General features: G+C 36.6%; 1 protein-coding gene across 4 annotated transcripts in view; it reads left to right on the forward strand.

The window, feature by feature from the left end:
- Positions 1–11,092: 11,092 nt before the first annotated feature.
- The window catches only part of LOC149559234 (uncharacterized), an 83,870-nt gene continuing 70,167 nt past the window's right edge, over positions 11,093–24,795 (forward strand). Inside the window, exons 1-2 of one of the 4 annotated variants that reach the window (XM_089833168.1) lie at positions 11,093–11,525; positions 11,656–11,823. In XM_089833168.1, the coding sequence (XP_089689294.1) occupies positions 11,682–11,823 (142 nt within the window). In that variant the 5' untranslated portion in view covers positions 11,093–11,525; positions 11,656–11,681. Of the gene's footprint in view, positions 11,526–11,646; positions 11,824–24,795 lie in introns of all 4 variants that reach the window. The other 3 variants (XM_089833167.1, XM_089833166.1, XM_089833169.1) reach the window with 3 other exon arrangements.

Raw genomic sequence — 24,795 nt, forward strand, 5'->3', positions numbered from 1 at the left:
ATGTACAATACTTCCCTGATTAGTCACCACAAATTAACAATCTCCTAGTTGGGGATTGATTAGACTCTACACGAGTCAACAATAATTTGGTCCTGAATGGGGTAGAATAGATGTGCTAAAAGTAAAGTTGAAAGAGGTTAGATCTCCTTTGAATATAAATTTGGCCTATCTTTCAGCTATGTTGTAAAAACCTTTTCTCCTATTGTTCCATTTAAATATCTCATTGCTTGTTGGGATATCTGTTAAGCTTCTTTCTCTAAACCAGTCATTGAAGTCTATCATAGCTTGTGAAATTATTGTTATCGCTCTTGTTTTTTCTTATAGATTTAATAAAGCATTAAAATCTCCTCCTAGAAAGAATTTCTGATTCGGATTTGCTTCCAAAAAATTACTGATCTCCTATCATAATAATTTCTTATCTAAATTTGGTATAGGACCATATACATTGATTAGGCTAAAACTGAATTCACTTTTGAAATTACTTATGTTTCCTCCCATCCAATTATTATAGGATTTTTGTAGTTCAAAGTTGACTTTTCTAGGGTCCCATTAAATTCCTAGGCCTCCCGAGGCACCATCAGATTCGTGTAGTTCTATTTTCCATAATCCTACCAACCTTCTAAATTTATCTCCTTTCTATTTCTTTAATTTAGTTTCTTGAATAAAATTATCTCTTATTCAAAAAATTTCATATTACGCTTTAGCAAGCATTTTTTGTTTGGAGCATTCAAGTTGCTAACATTCCATGTAATTATCCTCATGGCTCCTTGTGAAGGAACTTCCCCTTCCCCACATTAAGTAAATCATCGATCTTCTTTTTGTTTCCTGCCTCACCAATTTTGATTATTAGTTTAGCTAATGATTTCCTACTTCTTTTTTCGTTTACCACATCTAGTATTATTAATACCTTCAATATCTGCTATTATACCTAGTTTTTTAATGTTTTTTGCTTGCACTTTGAGTGCATCCTAAGATAGTTTCATCTTCTTGACCTCTTTTGTTAATTCTTGCATTATTCTATCACTAAGATCATCCTCTAAGTTTTCAATCTCCTCTTCCAATCCTTGTTGTACTATATTTTCTTCAAACTCATTAAGGTATGTTTCTTCATTTTTTGTTTCCTCCTACACTCCAAATTCCTCCTAGAATTTTTTAATGTTTGTTTTATTTCCCTTTATTTTTTCTAGCATTGAATTCAGAGTTGTACTATCCTTCCCATTTATTCCTCATGTATTAATAAACGTTTATACCTCCAAAGGGATTTGATTGTTTATAAAGCTTTATTTTTTGTCTATGGCTTGTTGAGCTTGTAATATTATATCTTCCTCAAGTGGATTTTTCCCATTTAATGGGGTTTGCCAAAATTTAGAAAGCTTTTTCATCTTTTTCCTAATATGTTGATTGTTCCCTTTGGTGTCACTGTCCACATACTATCTCTTTCTAAGCTTGGGTTTCAAGCTAGCTAATATGTTACTATTGAGCCTTCTATGATATTTCTGTCATTTTTATGAGTGAGGGTAGATGGTTGAACTACCATTATATTTTCATTTTGATAAGTATTATCTTCCATTGTTTGATTCAACTTGTTCTCAAGTGAAAGATCTTTATTGCTATTTCTAGTTGTCTCTATTTCTTTATCTATTTCATTTTCTTCATTTTCTATTATAGTATTATTGTTCTTCATCTACTCTTATGTTGATCTTCTATCTCCTCTTTTTGTTCTTTGTCTACTTCCAAGGGAATTGTATTGGGATTACTAATATTGACCACATATTGTCCCTTATTTTCCAGATGTGTCTGAGGGGGCTTTTCATGTGCTTTCAAATCTTCTAATGCCATTCGTTTACTTAATATATTGTCCAGGTGTTCTTTGTGAGTTTCCTCCCATAGAGTGAGTTGATCTCTAGTACCATTGTGAATTAGTAGGAATTCATTCTATGAGCTAATAATATATCTTCAAATTTCCTCTCATGTCTTCTATGAAAATGTTTTTCTTTATATATTGCTCCAAATTTCTAATTTCTCCTCATTATTTTTTCTACTTTCCATTATACCTTCTTCCAAATTTTGTGTCAAAGTTCTAGTCTAAGTTTCTTCCTTATTACATTCTCCCCCTTTGTTTTTTAAAGATTTCTCATCAATGTTATTTTTGTTGTCTGGCTGCACTCTTATCTTCTCTTCAATAAATTTTTCCTCCTCTATTTCATTTCTATCATCTATTATATTATGTTGACTGAAATTTTGATTCTCTAATAAAGTTGGGTTATCTTGTTTTTCCTCTCCATGCTTGTCTAAGCCCCTCTTCATCATGCTAGGAAGCATTTTATTAAGGTTGAAGTATCTATGTGCTTTCTTGAAACTTAAGTTATTTAGTCCCAAGTTGTTTTCCTTATCTAATAAATAAATATTCTTAAGATATCCTACAAATTTTGAGAATTTTAGTACATAATATGATTTTTTTGTTATATTTTTTATCTTATTATTAGCCATGATTTTTGGTTTCAATTTTATTAATAGTTTGATTTTCTTTTTATTTCTATGTTCAATGTCCAGTCCTAAGAATTCACCTAGAGTTGACCCAATCCTTTCTAAAATGTGAGAGACAAGAACTTCTATGGGGATGGATTTTATTACTATTCATGTTGGAGATCTTTGTATGCTAGTTCTTTTCTCATCCATGTTTGGTCTCCATTTGAAATAATTAACAAGGCAACCTTTGTAAAAATATGAAGAAATTGATCCAAGGGAAACCCAGGGCTGGTTGGGTGTGGGGGAGTGATAAGAAACCATTATGGTGGAAACCCTAAGGTTACCAATATTTTTCCAGAAGAAACAGAATGATGGGTCCTTGAGCCTGGATGGTAGAAATTACATCATCAATGATGAGCTCATCTCTATTGTCACTGGTATACTGATGGATGGGAGGAAGTTCTACAAAGACCATAAGTTTTCTAACGTGGCTATTGACAATTTCCCAAGGAACTTGGTGAAAGAGAGGATCTTGTGAAAGAAGAAGGCAAGACCTACTTTCAGCCAAAATGTATCAAGAAACTTTTAGGTTTGTCCTGTAAGCTATTATATATTATGTTACTTTGGGTACCAAATTTTCTAAAATTTACTCACATCACTTTGTCTTGTTGAATCATTCCAGACATAATATCAAGGTGTCTATTTCTTTTTATTTGTTATCTTCTTTAAATGCTAGTATAAAGGGCATTAGGGAGAAAATTTTCACAAATCCTCCCTTATATGAGGGCCTTATGTTGCTCATTTATGAGCATATTAAAGCCCACTCAATAGGGAAATTTCTTGACTTGAAGGGAAAGGAGGAAATTTTGGATAGTGATACTGAGGATTCTCGAGGTTTTTCTAATACCAAAAGATAGTGAAGGGCTACATTCTGATGATGGGGATTTAGAGTTGAATTCCAAAGGCAAGGGTAAGCATTCCACTTGGAATACTCTTGGTAAATTACCAAGGAAAAGTGGACAAGCCTCCAAGAAATATAAGAAAAAGGCAGAGTCAAAAGAGGAGCTATATGAGGAAGACTCAACAAAGTAGGAGGAAGATGTAGAGATGATACAATGAAAGGAGACTCCCAAGAAGAGAAAGCCTTCCCAGAATGTCAAACCCCATAAGCCAAAAAAACATGCTAAGGTAGTCATTTCCTCTGATGATTATGAGGAGGATGGGGATGATATGGATACTGATGACCAGGAGGATGTGTCTTGTAAGGTAGTGCTAAGGAAGAAAACTACTAGGAATGAAGACATAAAAGATGACAAGGGTGGTAACTCCCCCTAGATCTCATTAGGAACTAGTATGGTGGCTCTCTATTTCTAGAGGATAAATATAACTCCCCCCAATCTGTTGAAAAAATCAGCAAAGATAAGCCTCAATCATAAGGAAAATGAAGAAAAATTACCTAGAAAAGCATGTCCTTAGATTTTGTAAAGTTGGGGATTGCAAGATAAATAATAAACTTAAAGGTTAGATAAAAAAATATGAGTAAGGTGGACCTTCGAACTCTAATTGACCCTTCACTAGTCATTCTTAGTGACAACAGTAAAGTGAAAGACATGGACCTCTTGAATAGAGGAAAAAAATGAATGAATAGGATGTGATATGAGGGGGGAATATAGGACCTATCCTTAACCCAAATTCCCAAAAGTAAAGATTCAAATTGATCAATCACAAAGAACATACACAAATGAATTAATCAATGGAGAATGTGAAGAAATGAGGAAATCCTATAATCTACTATAGAAAGTATGTGCTTGAAATCTTGAATGAATAGAAGACAAATACTAACCTCAAAGTAGGGAAAATATGGAAAATGCCGATTTTTGATGTCTGTGTTCAGTTTCGAGGAAATCTGCAACTTTACCCGGACTGGAAATGTCGAGACAGAGAAAACCCAAAAAAAAATTGTCCTTTTGAAGGAAGGTCTACCTTGACCTAGATAGTGGGGCACAATCTTATCCTGGGGCACAATTGTACCCCAAAAATTTGACCTTGACCTATATTGCTTTGACAAAATTTCTATTCATGAATCCTGCAAGTTCGATTAAAATGATATCCAAATCTGTGCTTCAATTCGTTGTTACACACCTATACCTACAAGAAAAATGGTTTTGTTGTTTGGATGGGGATTTTGCCTTGGTCAAACCCCAATTTGGAATCAACCTTGAAATGTAATTGAAATTGTAATATGTATAAACAAAGTAAATGGAACTATTCACCTTGCTTATATTGAAATCCTTGTAGAGGATTCAAATCCTTGAATCCACAAGTACAGATGCTCCAAATGTATGTAGGATGTCTCAAATCAATGGCATTAGATCTTCAACACCAATCTTGAATGGATCTTTTCATAGGAGGAGGCTTGGATGAATATGGATGGAGAAATCTTCAACAAGAGGGCTCCATAGAGATTGAATCCTTTAATAGCTAACAATGAATCTCCTTGATGAATTTGATCTTGACTGCTTGAATGCTTGAATGCTTGATAATAGATTGTCTGATATCTTCTTATGAAAAATAGGTAGTTGCTCCTAATAAGTGGATGTCAAAATGAGGGAAGAAGGCTTCCTAATATAGAGATCTAGGGCACAAACTTCTAAAGAAGGCTGACATGGGAGAATTAAATCCCAATTAACCTTAACCCCTAGAAATGAACCTAGATTGAATGCAATTTAAGAGTCTGCCATTCTGAAACTTGAAACAACTGACCCAAAAGCAGGAAAATGAAACTTTTTGAAGCTTGGTATCCTGAAACTCCTAGAACTTGAAAATTGGACCTGGGGTCAAGGACAAGGTTGACCCTATCCTAAGTGAGGGTTGAGGTCATCCTTGACCTAGGTCAGGGTCGAGGTCATCCTTAACCTAGGTCAGGGTCAAGGTTGACCTTGACTTAAAAAGTCAAAGTCCTTAGTTTCATAGAGAAAATTGTCAGAAAGAGGCTGTAAATAAAGAGAGAGAGAGAGAGAGAGAGAGAGAGAGAGAGAGAGAGAGAGAGAGAGAGAGAGAGAGAGAGAGAGAGAGAGAGAGAGAGAGAGAAGCAAAATAGGGGAAAAAAACCAAATCCATGCAAAGAACTATTCAAGGTGCTTGACATGACCCCAAACCACTTACTTAGAGGGCTAAACACTCTTAACATAGAAGTGTTTCTATTTTAAGATGATACACCTCCTAAACAATGCTAGGAAAAACCTGCTTGATAACTTTAGATCAATAAAATATTTGTTTCATCGGATTTTGGGTTTGAAGATTGGATGTCCATGGTTGAGGAGAAGGTTTGTGACAACAAGGTGCAAGATGGAAACAACAATGAAAATCCCCCCACTAGGTCCCTGATTGACTTGGCCACATGCTACAAGCTGGAAGCCTAGGTGATGGAGCTGGAAAACAAAGGCAATGGCATTGATAGATAGTACCCTTCAGAGTATAGCTGAATAGAGCTATAATATTCTTAAAGCCTCAAATGAACACATCAAGATTATGATTAATAAGATGGAGGGAAGCCTAGGGGAGAAAGCCATTATTGTTGTGACTGAAGATATTGGATCGACTACTGACAACAAGGAATGAATGAGTTGAAGGACTAGGGCTACTACTAAGAAGATGATGATTGTGGCTTCCTTTGAGATCAAACAAATAAATGTCATTGTTGAGAAGATGGATCTGTTGTAGGAACAAGCAATGGAAATGATGAAAATAATGGGTTAATGTCGTACTGTCCCCTGTCTCTTTCTGCGACTTTTTGGTTTGTTGGTTTTTTTGTGTCATTTTTTGTTTGTTGACCTTTCATTGCGAGCTCTATTGTTTGTGGGTCGTAATTTTTTGGGTTGTAATGTTTAATCTCTAGACCTTTTTCATATAGGGTTTCAAGACCCCTTCAAATGTTGTTTTCTTAATAAAAAACATGAAGAAATTGATAAAATTTCATTTCTAACATTTTCATTTTTGCAATGTAAATAAACTAAACAATTAGATAGTGAGAGAATACTTACTCATTCCATCTTAAATGCTTCCATCCATTCCCCTAGTTTGGGATTTCTAGATTTGGGCTTGTTCCAATATGCATAGATGCTGTAGATTTGATATTCATGTCATCGTTCTTCACTAATTTCATTACTTATAATGATAACATTCCCATGTTCGGTCTTTGTGTCTTGTCCATGATTCATATTCTTCTTTTTATCGCCCCCTTTGGATTCTTTTTCCTCAACTTCATTTTTTTTTTGATGTCCTTCTTTTCAAGTGTCTCCATAAGAGGTGATTTGATAATTCAATTTAGCTTTCCAATTCATAGAATGGGAATGGGGAGTTTGTTCTGAGATGGGTTTTTTGTGCTTCACTATTTTGTGTGGTGGAATACATGGCCTTACCATTTTAACGCTTTTCCTTTTACTATCTTTTAAATGTTTTTATAGTGATCCAATCCTTTATGTTTCCCTTTTTCGGATCTTTTGATGCTAAGGGTTGAATTCCTAGATCTTTACCCTTCCATGCGTATTTAGGCAGAGCAAATAAATTTTCTTATTGTGATAGCAATTTGTTTTTGAGAATGTTGCCAAAGGTATTATTGTGTCCTACAGCCTGAGATCTTTCCTGCATCTCCTTGTTGGTTTCCAGGAGATTTGTTAGGGCTTCGAATTTGTTTGTTGTCTAAAGGTTGAAGGTGTTTGCGTATTTTGTTTTAGAAAAAAAGTTGTTTGCCTGTTTTTTCGTGGACAAGTTTGTAAATTGTAGAGCCATTTTAAAAAGAATATACAAATAATAATAACCTTCTTGAAATGTTAAACACTTTCCAAAATTACAAATGAATTATGGCTATTCACCACGAAAAAACTTGGCGTTGTTGTGTCAAGTTTGTAGTAAATATAAATAGCTCGATGCATATGACAAGTGTTTGATAAGAAGACCAATGTTTGATTTGATAGGGTTCGGATCAAAAAAATTAATCTTTAGGGTTTTAATTTGAAGATCAACAATGGCAACGAGGTCAAGCTCTAGATTGGCGTATCCCCAATTATTTCAAGTTTTATGAGTTGTTCCTTGACCAAATTGTTATTGTCGTATCTAGTTATTTTTAGTTCCTGCCTACAGCATGAATACTTATGCTTTCATTCAAGTGCATAAAATCAATTATTCTAGTCTACAGTTAGGAATGACGTTATTTTAATGACGCATTTATGGAACTTGACATAATTTTGCAAAATTGTTGGATACTTTTAAAAAAAATCGATTAGTTTTCTCGTTGAAACCCTAAGATGATGACATATGCAGATGAATAAAAACATCAAAGATTGTCTTTTCAAAATCATGTTAATAGGCGACTTTGTCGTTGGAAAGTCGAATCCACTAGCAAGATATACACGGAATGAGTTTTATCCCAAGTCAAAATCGACAATCAACGTGGAGTTTCCGATGCAGACCATGGAAATCGACGACAAAGAGATCAAAGGCAGATCTAGGAAAATTTTGGTCTGGTAAATTATAATCTCCCTTCCTGAGTATTTATATTCATATATTAGCATTATAGATTCTTGTTATAATGATAAATCATATTTTAATATTAAATTTTATTTTTTGATTTTGGAAAGGGTATATCACATATTATGACTTTATGTTTTTTATTTTACTAAATATAAATATTTCACCATATATCAACTTTATTGTTTAATGATTGTGGAAAAATAGTAATGTAAGTGAATTTTTTTGAAAATATCTATGCATAAGGCATTGATGTTCTCTTTCTAACAAAAATAAAATAAAATAATTTTTTTTGATACATATAGAGCAAGTTATAGATTACAAATGATTCTATGTCCAAATTATAGCTAGCTTCATAATGAAATGAGACCAATTAAAATCACTAGATATTGGTAGTGCACATCTAAATTAAAATAAAATAAAATTTGCCTCTTTGAAAAAAAGAGTTACGAAGTACAAAGTGAATGTTATTTGTTAAAAATAATGATTTCTATTAAAAATTAGCTCTTCAAGGATATACAAAACTAGATGCAAATCAATTTCATAAATAAATTTTATATATATATATATATATATATATATATATATATATATATATATATATATATATATATATATATATATATATATATATATATATATATATATATATATATATATAATTTGAACACAAAATGCTACAATTCACTTTTTTACATCACTTTAATGGTTTTGTAGCAATAGATGTATGAATGCAATTTTTTTAGAATATCATTTGAGTGTCAAAGTTTGCAAAAAGGTGCAACCCACTATTGTGGAACCACTCACTACTTAGGAGGTCATCTATCCTAGTACTACCCTGCCTCAAACACACTGAACCATGAAGTCTCCACCATGATCAAATCCACTTAGCTTGCTTCTTTGTTTACAAAATCTTTAGCAAGTGTCATGCCTTGTGAATTATTCTTTAAAGAGTCATTTAGATTAATTTACATTAACAACTTTGAGATATTTTTAACACTATGACAATTTTACGTTTTTTTTTTTTTTTCAAATTAATCATACCATTTTTAGTTTGACTAAATGATTTAGTTGACTAATAGCTTTGAGCTTATCTCATATAGGTTATAAAGTTGATTACTTCCTTGGAATCTACTTGGTTGTAGGCTTATTTAGACCTAATCTACAACTTAAAAAATTTACAAGAAAAAAAGATATATCATTGTTAAATTGAATTTATTTATCTACTTTATAAAAGATCTCTACACCCTCATTTTTCATATAGCATAATTCATATTTATTGTAGTTTGTGGTGAACAACTTATACTCTGAAGCATTGATTGTCCATGGACTAACACCCTCTCACTGTTACTTTTATCAAAAACTTATACTCCTAAACAAAAAGTCAAAAAATACAAATCTTAAAAAATAAATTGCTTCATTTATAAGACCCAAATATATATACACACATTAAACTTTAAAAAGTTCCTTTCCTCTTAAATTTTTTTTATTTAGATGACACCCATCTAAAATATTATGTCCAAGGTCTCCTACTACAAAGCTTACCATAGATCATAGATCAATCTTATTTTACTCTCTAATGAAATGAAATGAAAGGTTTTAATAACATCCATGAAATCATCGATCTAAGGGACCAAAAGGAAAGCTAAGCAATGTGCCGATCTTTCTCCAAGTTGTTCCTTTTGTTGTGGATTTGTATTAGATAATTAGTTGTCTTATGTAACCTTGCCTTCTCAAAAAGTTCCTTCATGCTACTCACCTTTAAGCCGTCCTTGTACTTGCTACAAATATCTTCGTAAGAAACACACTCCTTGACAAAGTGTCTTTCCGTTTCCACCACTCTCTTGCTGCAAAAGGTATAGATTCTTTCTTCTCAACCCTCTTCAGGCACCTTCCATCTACCAGTTTCACATCGTAAATGATGAGAGTTGGTCCTTAAGTGAGCAATTAAAATTTTGGCCTTGCCTTTAATTATGGATCCTAGATAGTCCGTGTCTCCATGTTCCCACGTGTGATTATATTCTTTTGTGTAATAGGCTTTTTTCCTACCTAACATATTAGTCCAAATTTCTCTAACACCTATTTCTTTATCTTTGTATTGGTGTTTGGATGCTCCTAAGGGTTAATGTTCCATTTGTTCAAACACTTGTTTTGTTTCCTCCACATTTTTCTATATGTTCTAGCTCCTCCTCAACCACCAATTTAGGCCAGCGATGATTATCCATATTTCCCACTTTGTTCAAATAGCTAAGCAATCAGATAATTGTTGAGGCCTCAACCGGGAACATGTCTGCCTCCACCAAAAAGGATCTTATAAGGCACAGTTGACTTGACGTTGAGATTAAAAGTAATGAGACATTTTTGGATTCTTTCTATTTGCCGTTATTTATGATTTGATGCATTGCTCCCCCAAACTTCACACCCATAAAGAATAACCAAAACCACCAAAAGACCAAAGAGGGTCTTCCTAGTTTTCCAATCCCATAGTTCCGCTTTTCGACATCTAATTTGAAGGAGGGAAGAGGCCTTTCACCCCCCTATATTCTTTTAGTTATGCATGTCTCCCAACTTAGTCTATAATGGAAGTCAATTCCCAAATATTTGTACTCCTCCACAATTTCTAATGTGCTTCCCTTGAATATGAATGTGTGTTGCTATTTTTTCTTTTTCAAAGAAAAGATCATGACTTTAGTCTTAGCATTATTGACTTCCATTCTAACCTCTAAGGAAAAGGTATCCAGATTTTTCATATGCTCTCTAAAATCTTGTGCAAATTTTGCTATAAGGATAAGGTCATCAACATAAAAGAGCAATTTTATCATATAACTTCCCAGTTGCATGCCTTCTCCATTAGTCTTGTTAGTCACTCTTCCAACTTATCAATGTATAGGCTAAATAATGTAAGGGACAAATGACACCCTTGCTTGACCCCAATGTTGCTCCCAAAACATTCAGCGATACTCTCTTTAGTTCTGATTTTTGCTAGATCTCATTCATGCAAGTTATAAACTAATTCTTCCAATCTATGCCAAATCTTATCCCTAAGAACAATGCCAATTTTTTTATAAAATCCACAAAGGAACAAAAAGCCTCCACCCCTTCTTTTTCCCACACTCTCAATGAAACCTTAGAATGATGTAATATTTAATGGTGGAGTATTTCGAGCTAAAACCAACCCGACCCTTTGCTCTTTTCTCCTCTTGTGTCCAATCATGATTCTACGCTCCAACGTACTCCTAAAAGTTTGCCTAAAAGAAGGTTCATCATTATAATACCGTTATTAAAGGAGCTGTTGATGAAGGTTCACCATTATAATACCGTTATTAGTGGAGCTGTTGATGTGCCCGCTCTTGCGTAGTGGAGTAACCACACTAGTGACCCACTCAATAGGGAAGCAGCCCTGAGTAGCCCTGAAGGTTTATTTATTCGTAGTTTGGAGTTTCTAGCTCGTTCGACTTCTTTCCCGCCTGGTGCTTATGATTTGCTGGTTAAGGTTTGCGTGAAGGGGGCTTCGAGTTGCTTGTCAGGTATGGTTCCCTCTTGCATTGCGCCTTGTCTTTCAATTTTGTGTTTTTTCTGTACAAACGCACTGCTGGGCTTGAAATAAACTCAACATATTTTATATTATATATGTGATTACGATTCAAGCTGGTGCAGTGGATTGTTGAGGACGAGTATTGAAGATGGCGGGGCTACTGTCGGGATTAGCAAGAGGCATGCGAAAGAAGCGTAGTTCAGCTTTACAAATTCTCACTTCCAAGAAAGGCCCCATTGGCTACTACAAAGGAAAGAATTGTAAATCAACAGGCTTCCATACGAGGAAAGGTGAATATTATCTAATCTTATAAGCCCAGTTTTCTTTGTTTCAAACGGAGTTTGTGTATGTTTCACGACTTTTCCTTTCTTAAGCCTCCTAACATTAGAGACATTCTACATCAATGTCTTTTGAACGGGAAATCTTGGGTAATCTCTTGTAAAGGTAGGGATGGGTATATGCATATTCCCCAATATTATCGAGGTTTACTGACATGCATATATGTAGCATATGGTCTTTGGTTGTATACTTAATACAAGTTTTAAATGTCTAGGTTCTGGGGACAAAAATGGTATTTTTTGGTAACCATGTCGTAGGTGGATTGAGGCCTGGTTTGTCTACAAGTTCGGTCATGAATTCGAACTCCGAGGGGGATAAGAATTCATTTTGTAGATTGGTAGGAGTGCGTTAATCCCCCCGCTGTGGTAAGATAAAAACTTAATATTTTTTGGGGTATAAATTCCAATAATTAAAAAGGTGAAGTGAGAGGCTGCCTGGTTACCAACTTTTTATAATGATGTTCATACTGCGGAGGTGTGCTAGCCAGACTGGAGCCTAAATTCATGATCCAAAATTAGATTCGGCTTCTTTGAGATTCCATGGCAAAATGACTACAGCTGGCGCTTGTGTTGTATGCCCTAAAACATGTCTTTGTGGCACCATAGTCTGAATGTTATTTTAAGTTTGAATTTATTACAATAATAGATAATTGTCTATTATTGGTTAATGGTAATCTATTGTAAATATCTAGTTAGCTTTAGTTAGCGTTCACTTTTTTAGCGTTATCTATTAGAATAGAATATTTTTATTCTTTTTGATAGTTACCTAAGGAAACATCGCTTTATTTTTTTGTATATATAGACCTTTCGGCCTCTGTTAATAACAAGCAAGTATTTACCAATTACTTCAGTAATATGGTATCAGAGCAAGGGTTTTAAATTTTTTTCGAAAATAATAATTTCCTTTCTGAAATTATCATAAGCTATTTTCGAAATTATTTGTCTGGAATATTAGCTTCGAACTAGGGTTTGTTTGGTTTTGTTTTCGAAGAACAAATCACACCTATACAAAGCAAAGGCTGCCGTTTTTCTATGTCGTGCTCTGAAGCAAACTCCTGCTTTTTTTAAGATGTTTTTAACAGCCACGTTTTTCTAAAAAAAAGTGCCTGAAACACCATTTTTTGGTGTCTATTTCTTCATAATCTGTGACGTTTTGGCAGGAAACCAATCTTTATAGAAGAAATCAACCATTTTTTGCTTGCAAACATTTTTTCCTGCCATTTTTTTGCCTCGATTGCTGTTGATTAGGGTTTTTTTGAAACCCTAATTTTTGAGCTCGTAAAAATATTTTGGTTTCAAATTCTTGGTGGGTTTTTTGAGAGCCCAACTAGGTTGTCGTCCGTTTTTTTGGGTACCTTGATTTTCGTGCCAGTGGATTCAAAAAATGGTAGCATATTCTTTTTGGATTTTTTGAGTTCTCTTTTGGGTCACTCTGTTTTTTTGGGTCTTACATTTTTTTCTCGAAGAATGTGCCTTCGTAGATTTTCATTGAAAAACGTGCCATGGCATCTCTGACAAACATTCTGCTCAAGCACAACTCCAAATTCAATGGTTGAAATTATGACACTTGGAAGCAGTGGATCATCGCAATTTTTGAATATCGAAACACTAATCAACTTGTTTTGTGTCTTACAAAACGTCCGACTACTCCTGGTTCTAATTAAGATACATGGGATCTGAATAATCGAGAGGCGGTGATGCTTCTCAAATTATTCGTGGCTGATGATCAGCTTTCTCAAATTCCATTCGATAAGATAGCTGTCGAGATCCAGACACATCTTAAAGGTTTTTATGAGACTTTTGACAAAAGCAGAGCCTACTTTTTGAAAAACACTCTGTTTTCTATTGTCATGGATGAGCGCACCTCGCTCTAGGCACACCTGAATCGAATTTAGGAAATTCGTGATCAATTACTTGCCATTGATCGCAAGATGGAGGAAGAGGATATTGTGGTTAGCACTCTTTGGAGTTTACCAAAGTCCTATAAGCATTTTATCGAGACTCTCAACATCACATCTTTTGGTGTTGATTTGAAGTTCACTGATTTCTGCACACTGCTGCTTCAACAAGATCGGTGGAAATAATAGTTGGGTAGTAGCTCCAGTTCCACCTCCACAGAGCAAGTCTTTGCTGTGAAATCCTTTCAGAAGGATAAAGGCAAGTTTCAAACAACCATCTCAGCAGAAGTCTTCTGCTCCAGCATCAGATGGTTTCCTAAAGAAGAACATTCAATGCAACTACTGCCACAAGTTTGGACACATGAAGGTTGAATGTCGGAAACGCTTAGTTACACAGTCTAAGCAATTAGGTTCGTAGCCCAAAGCAAACAGTGCAGAGCACATTGAGCAGGCATAACTTGCCTTTTACGCCTTCATGGCTAAAAGACCTGCAGATCATGTCAAGTCATTTGCTTGGTACATTGATTCGGGTGCCTCTCATTATTTCACTCATCGCAGAGATTGGTTTACTGACTACCAACCTTATTCAGACTTTGTTATTTTTGGTGGCAGAGAAGAGTACGCGGTTGTTGGCCAAGGCAACATTCAGATTGAGTTTGTTGGGAAGAATCTCATATTCCTTGATGTGTACTACGTTCGAGGGATGAAACCAAATTTACTCTTAGTCAGTCAGTTGTTGCGACATTCTCCAGTCACCTTCAATTTACATTAGTGCATCATCACTGATCGGACGACTAAGTCTACTGTTGCAGTGGGTCTTGAGGATCATGGTCTTTTCAGACTTATTGATTCTGGTGATTCTCAGGACTTAGCTATGGTTGCTCGGCGGTCTTCTGTCAACACACTTTAGCATTAGCGATATGGGCACTTAAATGTGCATTCTCTCATAGCTTGCTTGGGATGAGCTTGGTCTTGGATTGCTAGAGATTCAAACTCAACAGATTGGAGTTTGTGATGCATGCCAAGTTGGGAAGCAACATCGCACACCTTTCACCAATGGCAACTCATGGCGAGCTTCTCAGGTACTTCAACTTGTACATGTCGATATTTGCGACCCTATGGCCGCTCCTGTTCTTGAGTCCAGGTATTTTCTATTGTTTGTTGATGATTTTAGTAGAAAAATGTGGGTGTATTTCCTTAACAAGAAATCAGATGCATTTCCTGTATTTCAGAAGTTTAAACCTTTAGTTGAAAAAGAGTCTGGGAAATTTATTATTACTCTTAGATCAGACAATGGGGGGGAATTTTGTTCTAATGTTTTCTCCAACTTCTTGGATACACATGGCATCAAACGCCAGTCAACCACACCCCACACGCCACAATAGAACAATGTAGTTGAACGTTGGAACAGGACAATCATCGAGATGGCTCGATCTATGCTCGAACACAGACATGTTTCGAAGCAGTTTTGAGCAAAAGCAGTTAATAGTGCAGTTTATTTCTTGAACTAGTCACCCACAGTGGCGATCAAAGGTAAAACTTTGGAAGAGGCTTGGTCAGGTCGCAAGCCTAGAATTAGTCACCTGAAGGTTTTTGGCTCCCTTGCTTTTGTTTGGATCCTTGATGCTTCACACACCAAGTTGGATGCCAAGAGTTAGAAACTCATGCTTGTTGGATATAGCAGTCTTCCCAAAGCCTACCGCCTGATCGATGTTGAGACATCTCGTCTCATCTACAGTCGTGATGTAGTCTTTGATGAGCAGCGAGGACCTTTCATGCTTGTTTCTCCTGTTCCTGATCCAATAGACCAACCTATGCAATCTCATGATTTGGGAGTTTTGCTTCCATTAGGTCCACCTAATGAGAGGGCTCTAGTAGCTCTTGCAGCTCCAGTTATACCAGTGATACTTGTACAGACACCTCTGACTTCTCCTGTAGGATCACCTCGCTTTGTAGATGCTTCACCTGAGTTTGATCCTGATTCTTTTGATGAGGAACCTGATCATCATGCATCTCTTGATAATCATGTTGGTCATTCTCCTATCCGGCCTAAGTGGTGGGCTAAGACACTTGCTGATCTTCGTGATGATGAGCTCATTAATGGAAGAACTGCTCGGAAAAAGAATAAAACTACAGATTTTGTTAACTTCGCTCTCATGGCCAACATTCATAGTGTGTTTGAACCTCAAACATATTCCGAGGCTAAAGGAATTCCAGAGTGGGAACAGGCCATGCAATCTAAACACCAAAGCTTGCTGAAGAACAACACTTGGGTCCTTTTTAATCTTCCACCAAGGAAGAAACCCATTAGCTGCAAATGGGTTTACAAAATCAAATACAAATCGGATGGTACTTTGGACAAGTACAAAGTTCGCTTAGTGGCGAAGGGCTTTTCTCAGCGTCAGGGCATTGATTATGAGGAGACCTTTGTTCCTATTGCAAAGATGAGCACATTAGATTAGTCCTAGCCATGGCAGCACAATTTGGCTAGAAGGTTCATTAGATGGACGTAAAGAGTGCTTTCCTGAATGGTGATTTCCATGAAGAGGTCTATATGATGCTGCCTCCTGGTTTCAAGGTTGCTGGTAAAGACCATCAAGTTCTCAGATTGGTAAATGCTCTCTATGGCTTGAAGCAGGCCCTTTGGGCATGGTACATAAAAATTGATAAGTACCTCTGTGATCAAGGCTTCAAGAGCTCTTTAGACTCAAATCTATACATCAAGATTATTGATAGTGACATCATTCTTCTGGTTATTTATGTGGATGATTTGATCATCTCTAGTAGTTCGACATCTTTGATTCAGGGAATCAAACATAATTTATGCCAGTCTTTTGATATGACTGACTTTTGGGCTCATGCATTATTGCCTAGGTGTTGAAGTTTGGCAACAGTCTTCTGGTATATTCATCTCTCAGTCCAAATATGCCAGGGCCCTGTTAGACAAATTTTGTATGCAGGATTGAAAGCCTGCATCTACACCTATGGAGAAAGGTCTCAAGTTATCAGCAAAGTTTGATTCTCCTTTCGTTGATGATACTACATACAGGCAACTAGTAGGCAACCTCATCTACCTCTCTGCTACTAGGCCTGATATTAGCTTCGCAGTCAACTATATTTCACGCTTTATGACAACTCCTAAGGTTGATCATTGGATGGTAGCAAAGCGTGTGCTTCGTTATGTAAAGGGCACTTCAGATTATGGACTTCTATACTCTCAAAGTTCTAATCCTAAAGTCAGTGGGTTCACAAATTTAGATTGGGTAGGCTCTGTTGATGATAAAAAGTCAACTTCTGGATATGTGTTCAGTTTGGGATCCCGTGTAGTCACATGGACTAGTAAGAAGCAGCAGGCAATTTCTCTCTCCTCTATAGAGGCCGGATATAGAGGGACTGTTACGGTAGGATGTGAAGCTGTTTGGCTTCGTCAGATGCTTGGGGATATGCAGATGTTACCAGTAGAACCGACTATTCTATTTGTTGATAATGAAGGCGTTATCAAGTTAGCACGAAATCCAGTCTTCTATGAATGAACCAAGCATGTATGTTCACTGTCATTACATACGACAATTGGTTGAAGACAGGACTATAGATTTGGAATATGTTCCTACCATAGATCAGACTTCAGACATTCTCACCAAGCCTCTTGGTCCTGATAAGTTTGTCAAATTTAGAGGACAGCTTGGTTGTCTAGATAGATTAATCATTAAGGGAGGGTATTACAATAATAGATAATTGTCTATTATTAGTTAATGGTAATCTATTGTAAACATCTAGTTAGCTTTAGTTAGCTTTCGCTTTTTTAGCTTCATTGGTTAGAATAGAATATTTCTATTCTTTTTGATAGTTTCCTAAGGAAACATCGGTTTATTCTTTTGTATATATAGACCTCTCAGTCTTTGTTAACAACAAGCAAGTATTTACTGATTACTTCCTTAATAGAATTCCTTTCGAACATTTATGCACTTTCAACATAAACAATACCTCATTTCATGTTCGTATGCAGAAATAATGGCTTTGACATATTGTTATTTAATTCTCAAGATTAGATACAGTTTAGGAAACTTTTCATGGAAATTTATTTCAACTGAAGGAATAGAATTTTTTAATCATAACTGGAATGCCAACATACTCATGATCCAATAATGTCATTGCATTAATCACATATTGGCAATCCAATGTTTTGGTACAGAAACCTTATAAATCAGATTATCTGAGAATAGCAGTTTATATGTAATCTGATTATAAATGATCAAGACTTCGAAAACAACACTGCATATACACACCAACTCGCACTGTGTGGACAACACTAAGTAATGAGCCATTGTCTGGTGTTGCTTTGCTCTACCTCATTCGCTATAAATAACCTGTTTCACTGTGTTGATAGACAACATCAATGTAGGATCCTAGGCTCTGATCAGATTGTGGGTGATCAATCCTCTGTCCATGCACAAGCTAACTCCAGTTTGGATGCTGGCTATTTCCAGCAGATATGATTGTCCAGCGAATGAATTTAACCATGTGCGCAGACTGCACAGTGTATCTTATGAGGAATGCAATCTCATTATGCACTCTTTGATCTTCTACTTAATGTGAACTCCCTGAAGCCTTCTTTAAATGGTAAATGCCATGGACCTGTACAATAGGGAGGAATCAGGAACATCAAAAGGCACATGTACAAGTATAAACAATATAGTGCTTAGCTGGATGACCGGCAAGAGCTATGTCCTACCGAGTCTGAGCCCCTTGGGATTGCATCCAAGCAGGACTGCATTTTTAAATGCATACACAGCAGAAGCCCTTGGATACCTCAGCCATGCCTCAGTCCTCTTACAAATATTTAACTTACACAAGTTAGTCTCAAGTGCAAACTGACCCAGGGGTTGTTAGAGAAGGTCAGCCCATGAACAAGACAAAAATTATTTAATAATTTCATTTATGCATAACTTATATTATTAATTAATTAATAATCTATATAATTAATTTATTTTGAAAGTATAGCAAAAAGGACAGGCTGGTTGGCCAGCCTTAGATTTGGTTCACCACAGTCCTTCTGTCCAACAGTTACTTGTCCTCAAATAATTTCAGACTTGGGTTTTCAAAAATCTCAACCCCTTCCCGTGTTGTATCTTGGAGGGGAGGTCCCTTTCATGTCACCAAATACTCTTCAGTAACCTTGACGGGTACAATTGTTTGTAGCACCTACCAAACTATGTTCTTCTCTGACTCTGATCATAATGACTTACAATTCCTGCATCACTTTTTGTACCAATACTCTGGCTTCTCAGAGTCATTCCCTCTTCATACGAGGGTTGAGTTCACCCTCTTCTTCATTAGTGCTCTTGTGATTGCCAAAATTGCCTCCTTTTGTTCTTTCATGTCCAACATATTAATGCCCTTTTTTACTTGGCTGTTGTTGTCCTCATGGTCGCTTGGTCCAACCATTTGCAAAACAGTCGTACGTTGTCTTTATTATTTTGGTTGTCTCTTGCAATGTGTCCCAATTCGCTACATCGTTGATACTATATGATAGGACATTTTTTGAGTCATACTATATTTGATTTCGCCCTCCTTGTTGATGTCCATAATCGCTTGGCTATACATTTTTTCACTTCGATGCAGTGGACTCTTCCTGTGTAAAGAGTACTTGTATACTTCTAATCTTCCAAGTTATTTGGAGACTCCTTTATTGAATGACCCATCACATGGAAAATCTCGCAAAACATCTGTCTAGGATAATTCCCTTTTGTGTGCCCCTCAATTTTGCACTCAATACTCTATAACTTATTAGTTTCTTATTGGTTCCTTTCTTTGCCTTCAATTCTTTAATCATTCTCATCATGTCCCACCATAGGGCTTGGACTCTTTAGTGCTCTCATCATCATCAATCCCTCTCTTCCCTCAAGAGGATGTTTTATTTTCATTCTTGATGTCCATCTCCCGATTGTAAGTGCCAGGTATGAGGACATAGGCACCACTCCCATCTTGTTCCACGACGAGGGGATCAACCCTTCAATGGACCATCGTTATTTCAACCTATTGGTTGTTCAATTCTCCAACTTGATCAACAATTCCTTCAGCCTATGATTGCAAGTTCGTACATTTCTCATATTTCACTTATTTGGTGTTGTAAATTTTGGTGATAATCTCATTGCCTTCCCATAGCAACTTCAAGTCAGTCTCTAACACCTTTGTCAAATTGCCCCAAGCGACTATGGATGAAGCATCTAGTTTTGTGAGCCAATCAAAAGCTACACCTTGTTGTGTTGTTGAGAACATTCTTAGCCACTAGTCCTTGTCCTCCTGATCGCTTGGTATCTTGATTGTCTCGAATGTCTTCTAGTGTCTTATAGGATCTTCTAACTCTTTTGTTGTGAACTTCAACAATTTCAATCAATCAACATTTGGACTTGCTGGAGGAGTCACTATTATTCTCACTTGCTTGCTCCCTTGTGTGTTGGACCTAGGTGGACTATTCCGACCACTACTATCTGGTGCTTTTCTTGCACTCTTGTCCATGTGTGCGTTCTGTAATGTCCCCTTTTTCTAGGATATTATAATTCTATGTTGCTGGCTCACTTCGCCTAGGTTTCGGGGGCAAAAAGGTTCTTTATGGGGTTCAGTTCGAGGTTTGACCTAGAAATTTCCAGTTTCAGACCCATCAGAGCAGTTTTGGCAGATTGTCCAGATGCTTACTATTTTTAGTAAGTAATTAGAACACAATATTCTTGGTACCTTAGTGTTGGTTTGAAAGCGTCTTGCCAAGAGCTTTCCAACGAGCAATTGCACGTGCTTGTATGAGTTCATTTGGTCAGCTATTTTAATGCCTGATGATTATATGGTTTACTGACTAAGTGACTATTGAAGTTCATTTAACTTGTCACTTTATTTTAAAAAAGGTACTATGCTCACTTAAGTGACTAAAGGACAAAAAATGTGCTTTATCCCACATTGCTTAAAAGAGCATGCATCACATTGGGAAAAGTGATAAAGGTACAGCAGGCTCCGCATGGGAGGATATGAAGAGGATGATATTTATCAACAAATATTAATCTGGGAGCTGAAAATAGTGATTGGTTATCTCTTCGAGGATGCAAACCCTTGAAGAAGGTTTTGGAGGTTGAACGCAAACCTAGCCTTCTTACAAGTTTAATTTATATTTCCAATCTAACTGTTATTTAATTTTATAAGATTGGATTTTCTGGATTGTTGCATGTTATTGTATTGCTGTTGTATAATACAGTAACATTACTTGGCAACTATTTGTGTTAATTGCTGGTTTAAATATGTACTTCTGAATATTGGAGGAAATAAATACAGTTTTCTGGGTTTTCTCGTATGCATATCTGCTGGTTATAAACAATTAATGTTCTGGAATTTAGATCAAATATTGGTTTACTGTTTGGATTTAAATCTGCACTTAAATATTACGGGTTTTTGGGAAAATATCCGTAAAGGGATATTACAGTGGTATCAGAGCCAAGAATCCTGCCATCTTGTGGAATCATGCAATACACAAGAAGTTATGAAAATAATGCACTTCATTTTCTAGTTGCTTTAATGTGATTGTTTGAAAAACTCTGAGGACGAAACCCCTCAAGTTTAGTTTCTGAGAGATTTGGACGTCACCCCAAGTTTCTCTCTTTAAGATCTATAGCATTGGTAGAAATCGACAAGAATGGGTAATAAGTGCAGTTGGAGGTAAAAAGTCGAAATTCCTAGCAACATTAATAGGAGTTCATTATCTTATTTAATTCTGAGTAATAGACGTCTAGGCAGATGATAGTGGTGTGAATGGTAAAACCAAGAAGGTTGGGCTGTAAGTTCCATATTTGTAGATTGAAGACGTTGGAAAAGTGGATGGCATTCCAAACACTATTGTCCATGTAGTGACTCCCTCAGCATTCAATGTTTGGTCGACGTTATTGAGAAAATCGAAGGAACCATACTTCTTGGCTAACAACAGTTTATAAGTTTGAACGTTGCGGGTTACAAGAGGTCGTGGAAGGAAAATACCCTCCAGTTGGAATGTCTGAAACATTCACCAAGCAGGAAGATACGCAAGTGGAACACGAGTTTACTAGTAGGAAGACACCGTTTCAGCTCACTGACAGAGCCTTCTACGTTGACCACATCTACGCACAGCACATACCTCATCGGCATTGGAAGGTAGCAGGAGAGTTTCTTCATGGGCCGGGTGTTAGTGCAAACACTCACCAATTGTGGAAGGGTGCAGGTTCACACAAGCAACAGTGAGTGCCTTGGGTGTGCTGCAGCAGCCTTAGTAAGCTTGGGTTCCTTGTCCATTAGCAGGGGTCGACACCATTTTGAAGGGTATTCGACAGTCTCAGAAGACACGGGTTCTACCTACAACAGCAATACGTGATCTCAGACACATTCAGAATAGGATTATGGCAAAGTGATCTCCACCCACATCCAATAAGGAGCTTACATTGTGGAAGTTGGAGGAGCCGATAACAGTCTTGCCGCCCTCCCCATACCAGTTCACGGGCCGACCATTCTAGGCAATACGTCATTACTCAAATAGCTGGTAGGAGTTCCCCACATCAAGTCAGTTTCATATAGGGTCTTCACATAATTTCCAACCTACATGTTCGAGTGACAGATTGGCAGCAAGGTAACGTCGGTATTGTAAGTTCTACAACAGGAAGTTTGGAGTTCAATTTGGGCTGAACAAAATGTCAACGCTTTGAAGTTGTCCACGGGAAAGAGTAACTAGTAACAACTGCCGACAATATCCAAGGTCACAACAGGCGTCAGACTCATTTAGCATTGGAAGTTCGTCACTGTTGGTAGTTGGATTGAGCATTGGAATTACTAGGAATTGAGGAGTTGCAGATAGAGTAAACAGATTTTGAGCGTTGTCCATCTGAGACGGAACTCAGTCGGTTTTGGTAATCAGCGTGGGTCATTAGGGTATCTTCAAGATGAAATCACAGTAGATATGGGCAGTTTATAGCAGTTGGGTTTGGCATTAGATTTAACGCCCTATGTGAGTAAGCACACAGACATTGTAAGGCGGGATACTAACAGGGCTATTCCATAAAGGAAGTCGGGTCTGCAAACAAAGGTGTGATGCTGGTGGTAATACTGGTAGTAGTGGTGTTGAGGTGCAGTCGTTCTTGGAATCAGGACAGGAGTATTGGAAGAAGTGAGGAGGAACCAGTCTGCCTTTAAGACACACTTCAGCCTTGACTTTACAGTTTCAGAATGCAGTGGTCCCTTCACTACAACAGTATGCGTGCTAATTGTTTGATATAATACCCTGGAAGAATCTTAGCAGTAAATAGTCAGATTCAGCTTTTAAAATGGTTGCAGACGGCATTTGGGAGAAGATGTGAATGTTGGAAGTGCTGTTGAGACGAGGACAAAACTCTAGTTGCTTGAAAACTTTACAGCGAATGCTAATTTCAGGTTTCCAAAGTGATGCAAGAAGGTTCAAGAAGTTTTGCCTGTTAAAGAAGTCTGTCCTTCATTGTTGCAGGCAATTCAATCATTATTTCAGTATCATTCTGCTTTTTAGCATGGTCATGAGACTTTATGTGCCTCTGCAGATAGGTCATGCTTGAAATTGGTGAAGGTTTTGGTTTCAGTGCAGTGTGTACATTCATATCTCAGTGCAAGTTATCCACAGGTGACAGTTCAGTAGTGATTTCATACAAGCAGTAGTATAATGCAGATCTTGATTAGTCTTTCAATACAAATATAGAAAGATAGGAAGTTGTTGAAGTTACAAAATATGGCTACAACAGACCTCCAAAGAAATAAGAATTCAAGGTACACTTGTGATGGGCAAGTCAAAGATCCTTATGAATATAAAACCAAAGTAAGGAGACTGTACGATGATTATAACAAATTCCCATCAAAGCTTCAAAAAGAATTTCCTTTCATTAATTATGTGGACTTTTAGCTAGAGCTGCAAAACAAGACGGTTATGATAAGAAACAAATGCTTTGATTTGGCTTGAGATCTCCTTGTAGAGGACAGATTCAGAAATTTGCATAGGGAAGATATCAATCAACTGGATAGTAGTACTAAAAAAGAAGAACAACCTTTGCATGATAATATGCAAAATACTAATAATGGCACAAGTTTACCAATAGGTAATTGGGAGGCAGAAGTATGTTATGGAGCTATGTACACTAGTTTTTTTGATGAATATATTGATGGCCCAAGTAGAAGAGTTGACCAAACCGCCAACGTTGGCAACTCTCCATCTTATTTAGACATGGAAAACACCGACATCTTATTTAGTGACATGGAAATTAACTTGGATGAATTTTATGGTGATACCAGGCTAGAAATTATGTCAAATATTGAGGAGAAGCAAATGGATCGCAATGTTGGCAGGATAGATGATCTAGCACACGTTGAGTTAGAGGACATATCTGAAAATGTTGTTCCCCTAGGTGATCAAAAATCAGAAAATTCTATGGAGAACAGCCCACTTGTGTTCGAAGGAGATGATTAAAAACCATTATCACTCCTTGATTTATACGATATGCTTATGGTCAAAGAGGACAAGATTGTCGAAGTGTTGACGAGGATGGATGATTCTTCCAATTTGATTGAGGATCTTATACGAAAGATTGTGATAGAAGAGAGGTATGAGAATGTATGTGTTGATGCGAGTTTTGTATCACTTACATAACATATTAGTAATTGAATATTCGATATGGAGTATCAAACATACAATTCCTCTCTTGAAAAGTTATTGCTCATGGGATATGAGAATAACTCCAATGTTCCTTACACTTGTGGATACTCGCTCAGTTTTATCGATGTGATTTGTTGGTAATCATGTAGGCGGCCTTACGCAAATTGTTGAGGATGACTTGGACTTTGGTGGGATGATGGAGATGGTGGTTCGGTGTGAATGCTAGATGATGTTGATGGGAAAGTGATGGTGGTGGAGGGTAAATGGTTCTTACGACTGATTTTTTCTAACTCTCTTCTCCTAAGTTCTAAGTCCTAAATTACTTGCCATCCTACTCCTACTTCTATG

The sequence above is a fragment of the Cupressus sempervirens genome, chromosome 5, assembly GCF_028749045.1.
Source record: "Cupressus sempervirens isolate cs-2001-9-10 chromosome 5, ASM2874904v1, whole genome shotgun sequence".
Taxonomy (NCBI): domain Eukaryota; kingdom Viridiplantae; phylum Streptophyta; class Pinopsida; order Cupressales; family Cupressaceae; genus Cupressus; species Cupressus sempervirens.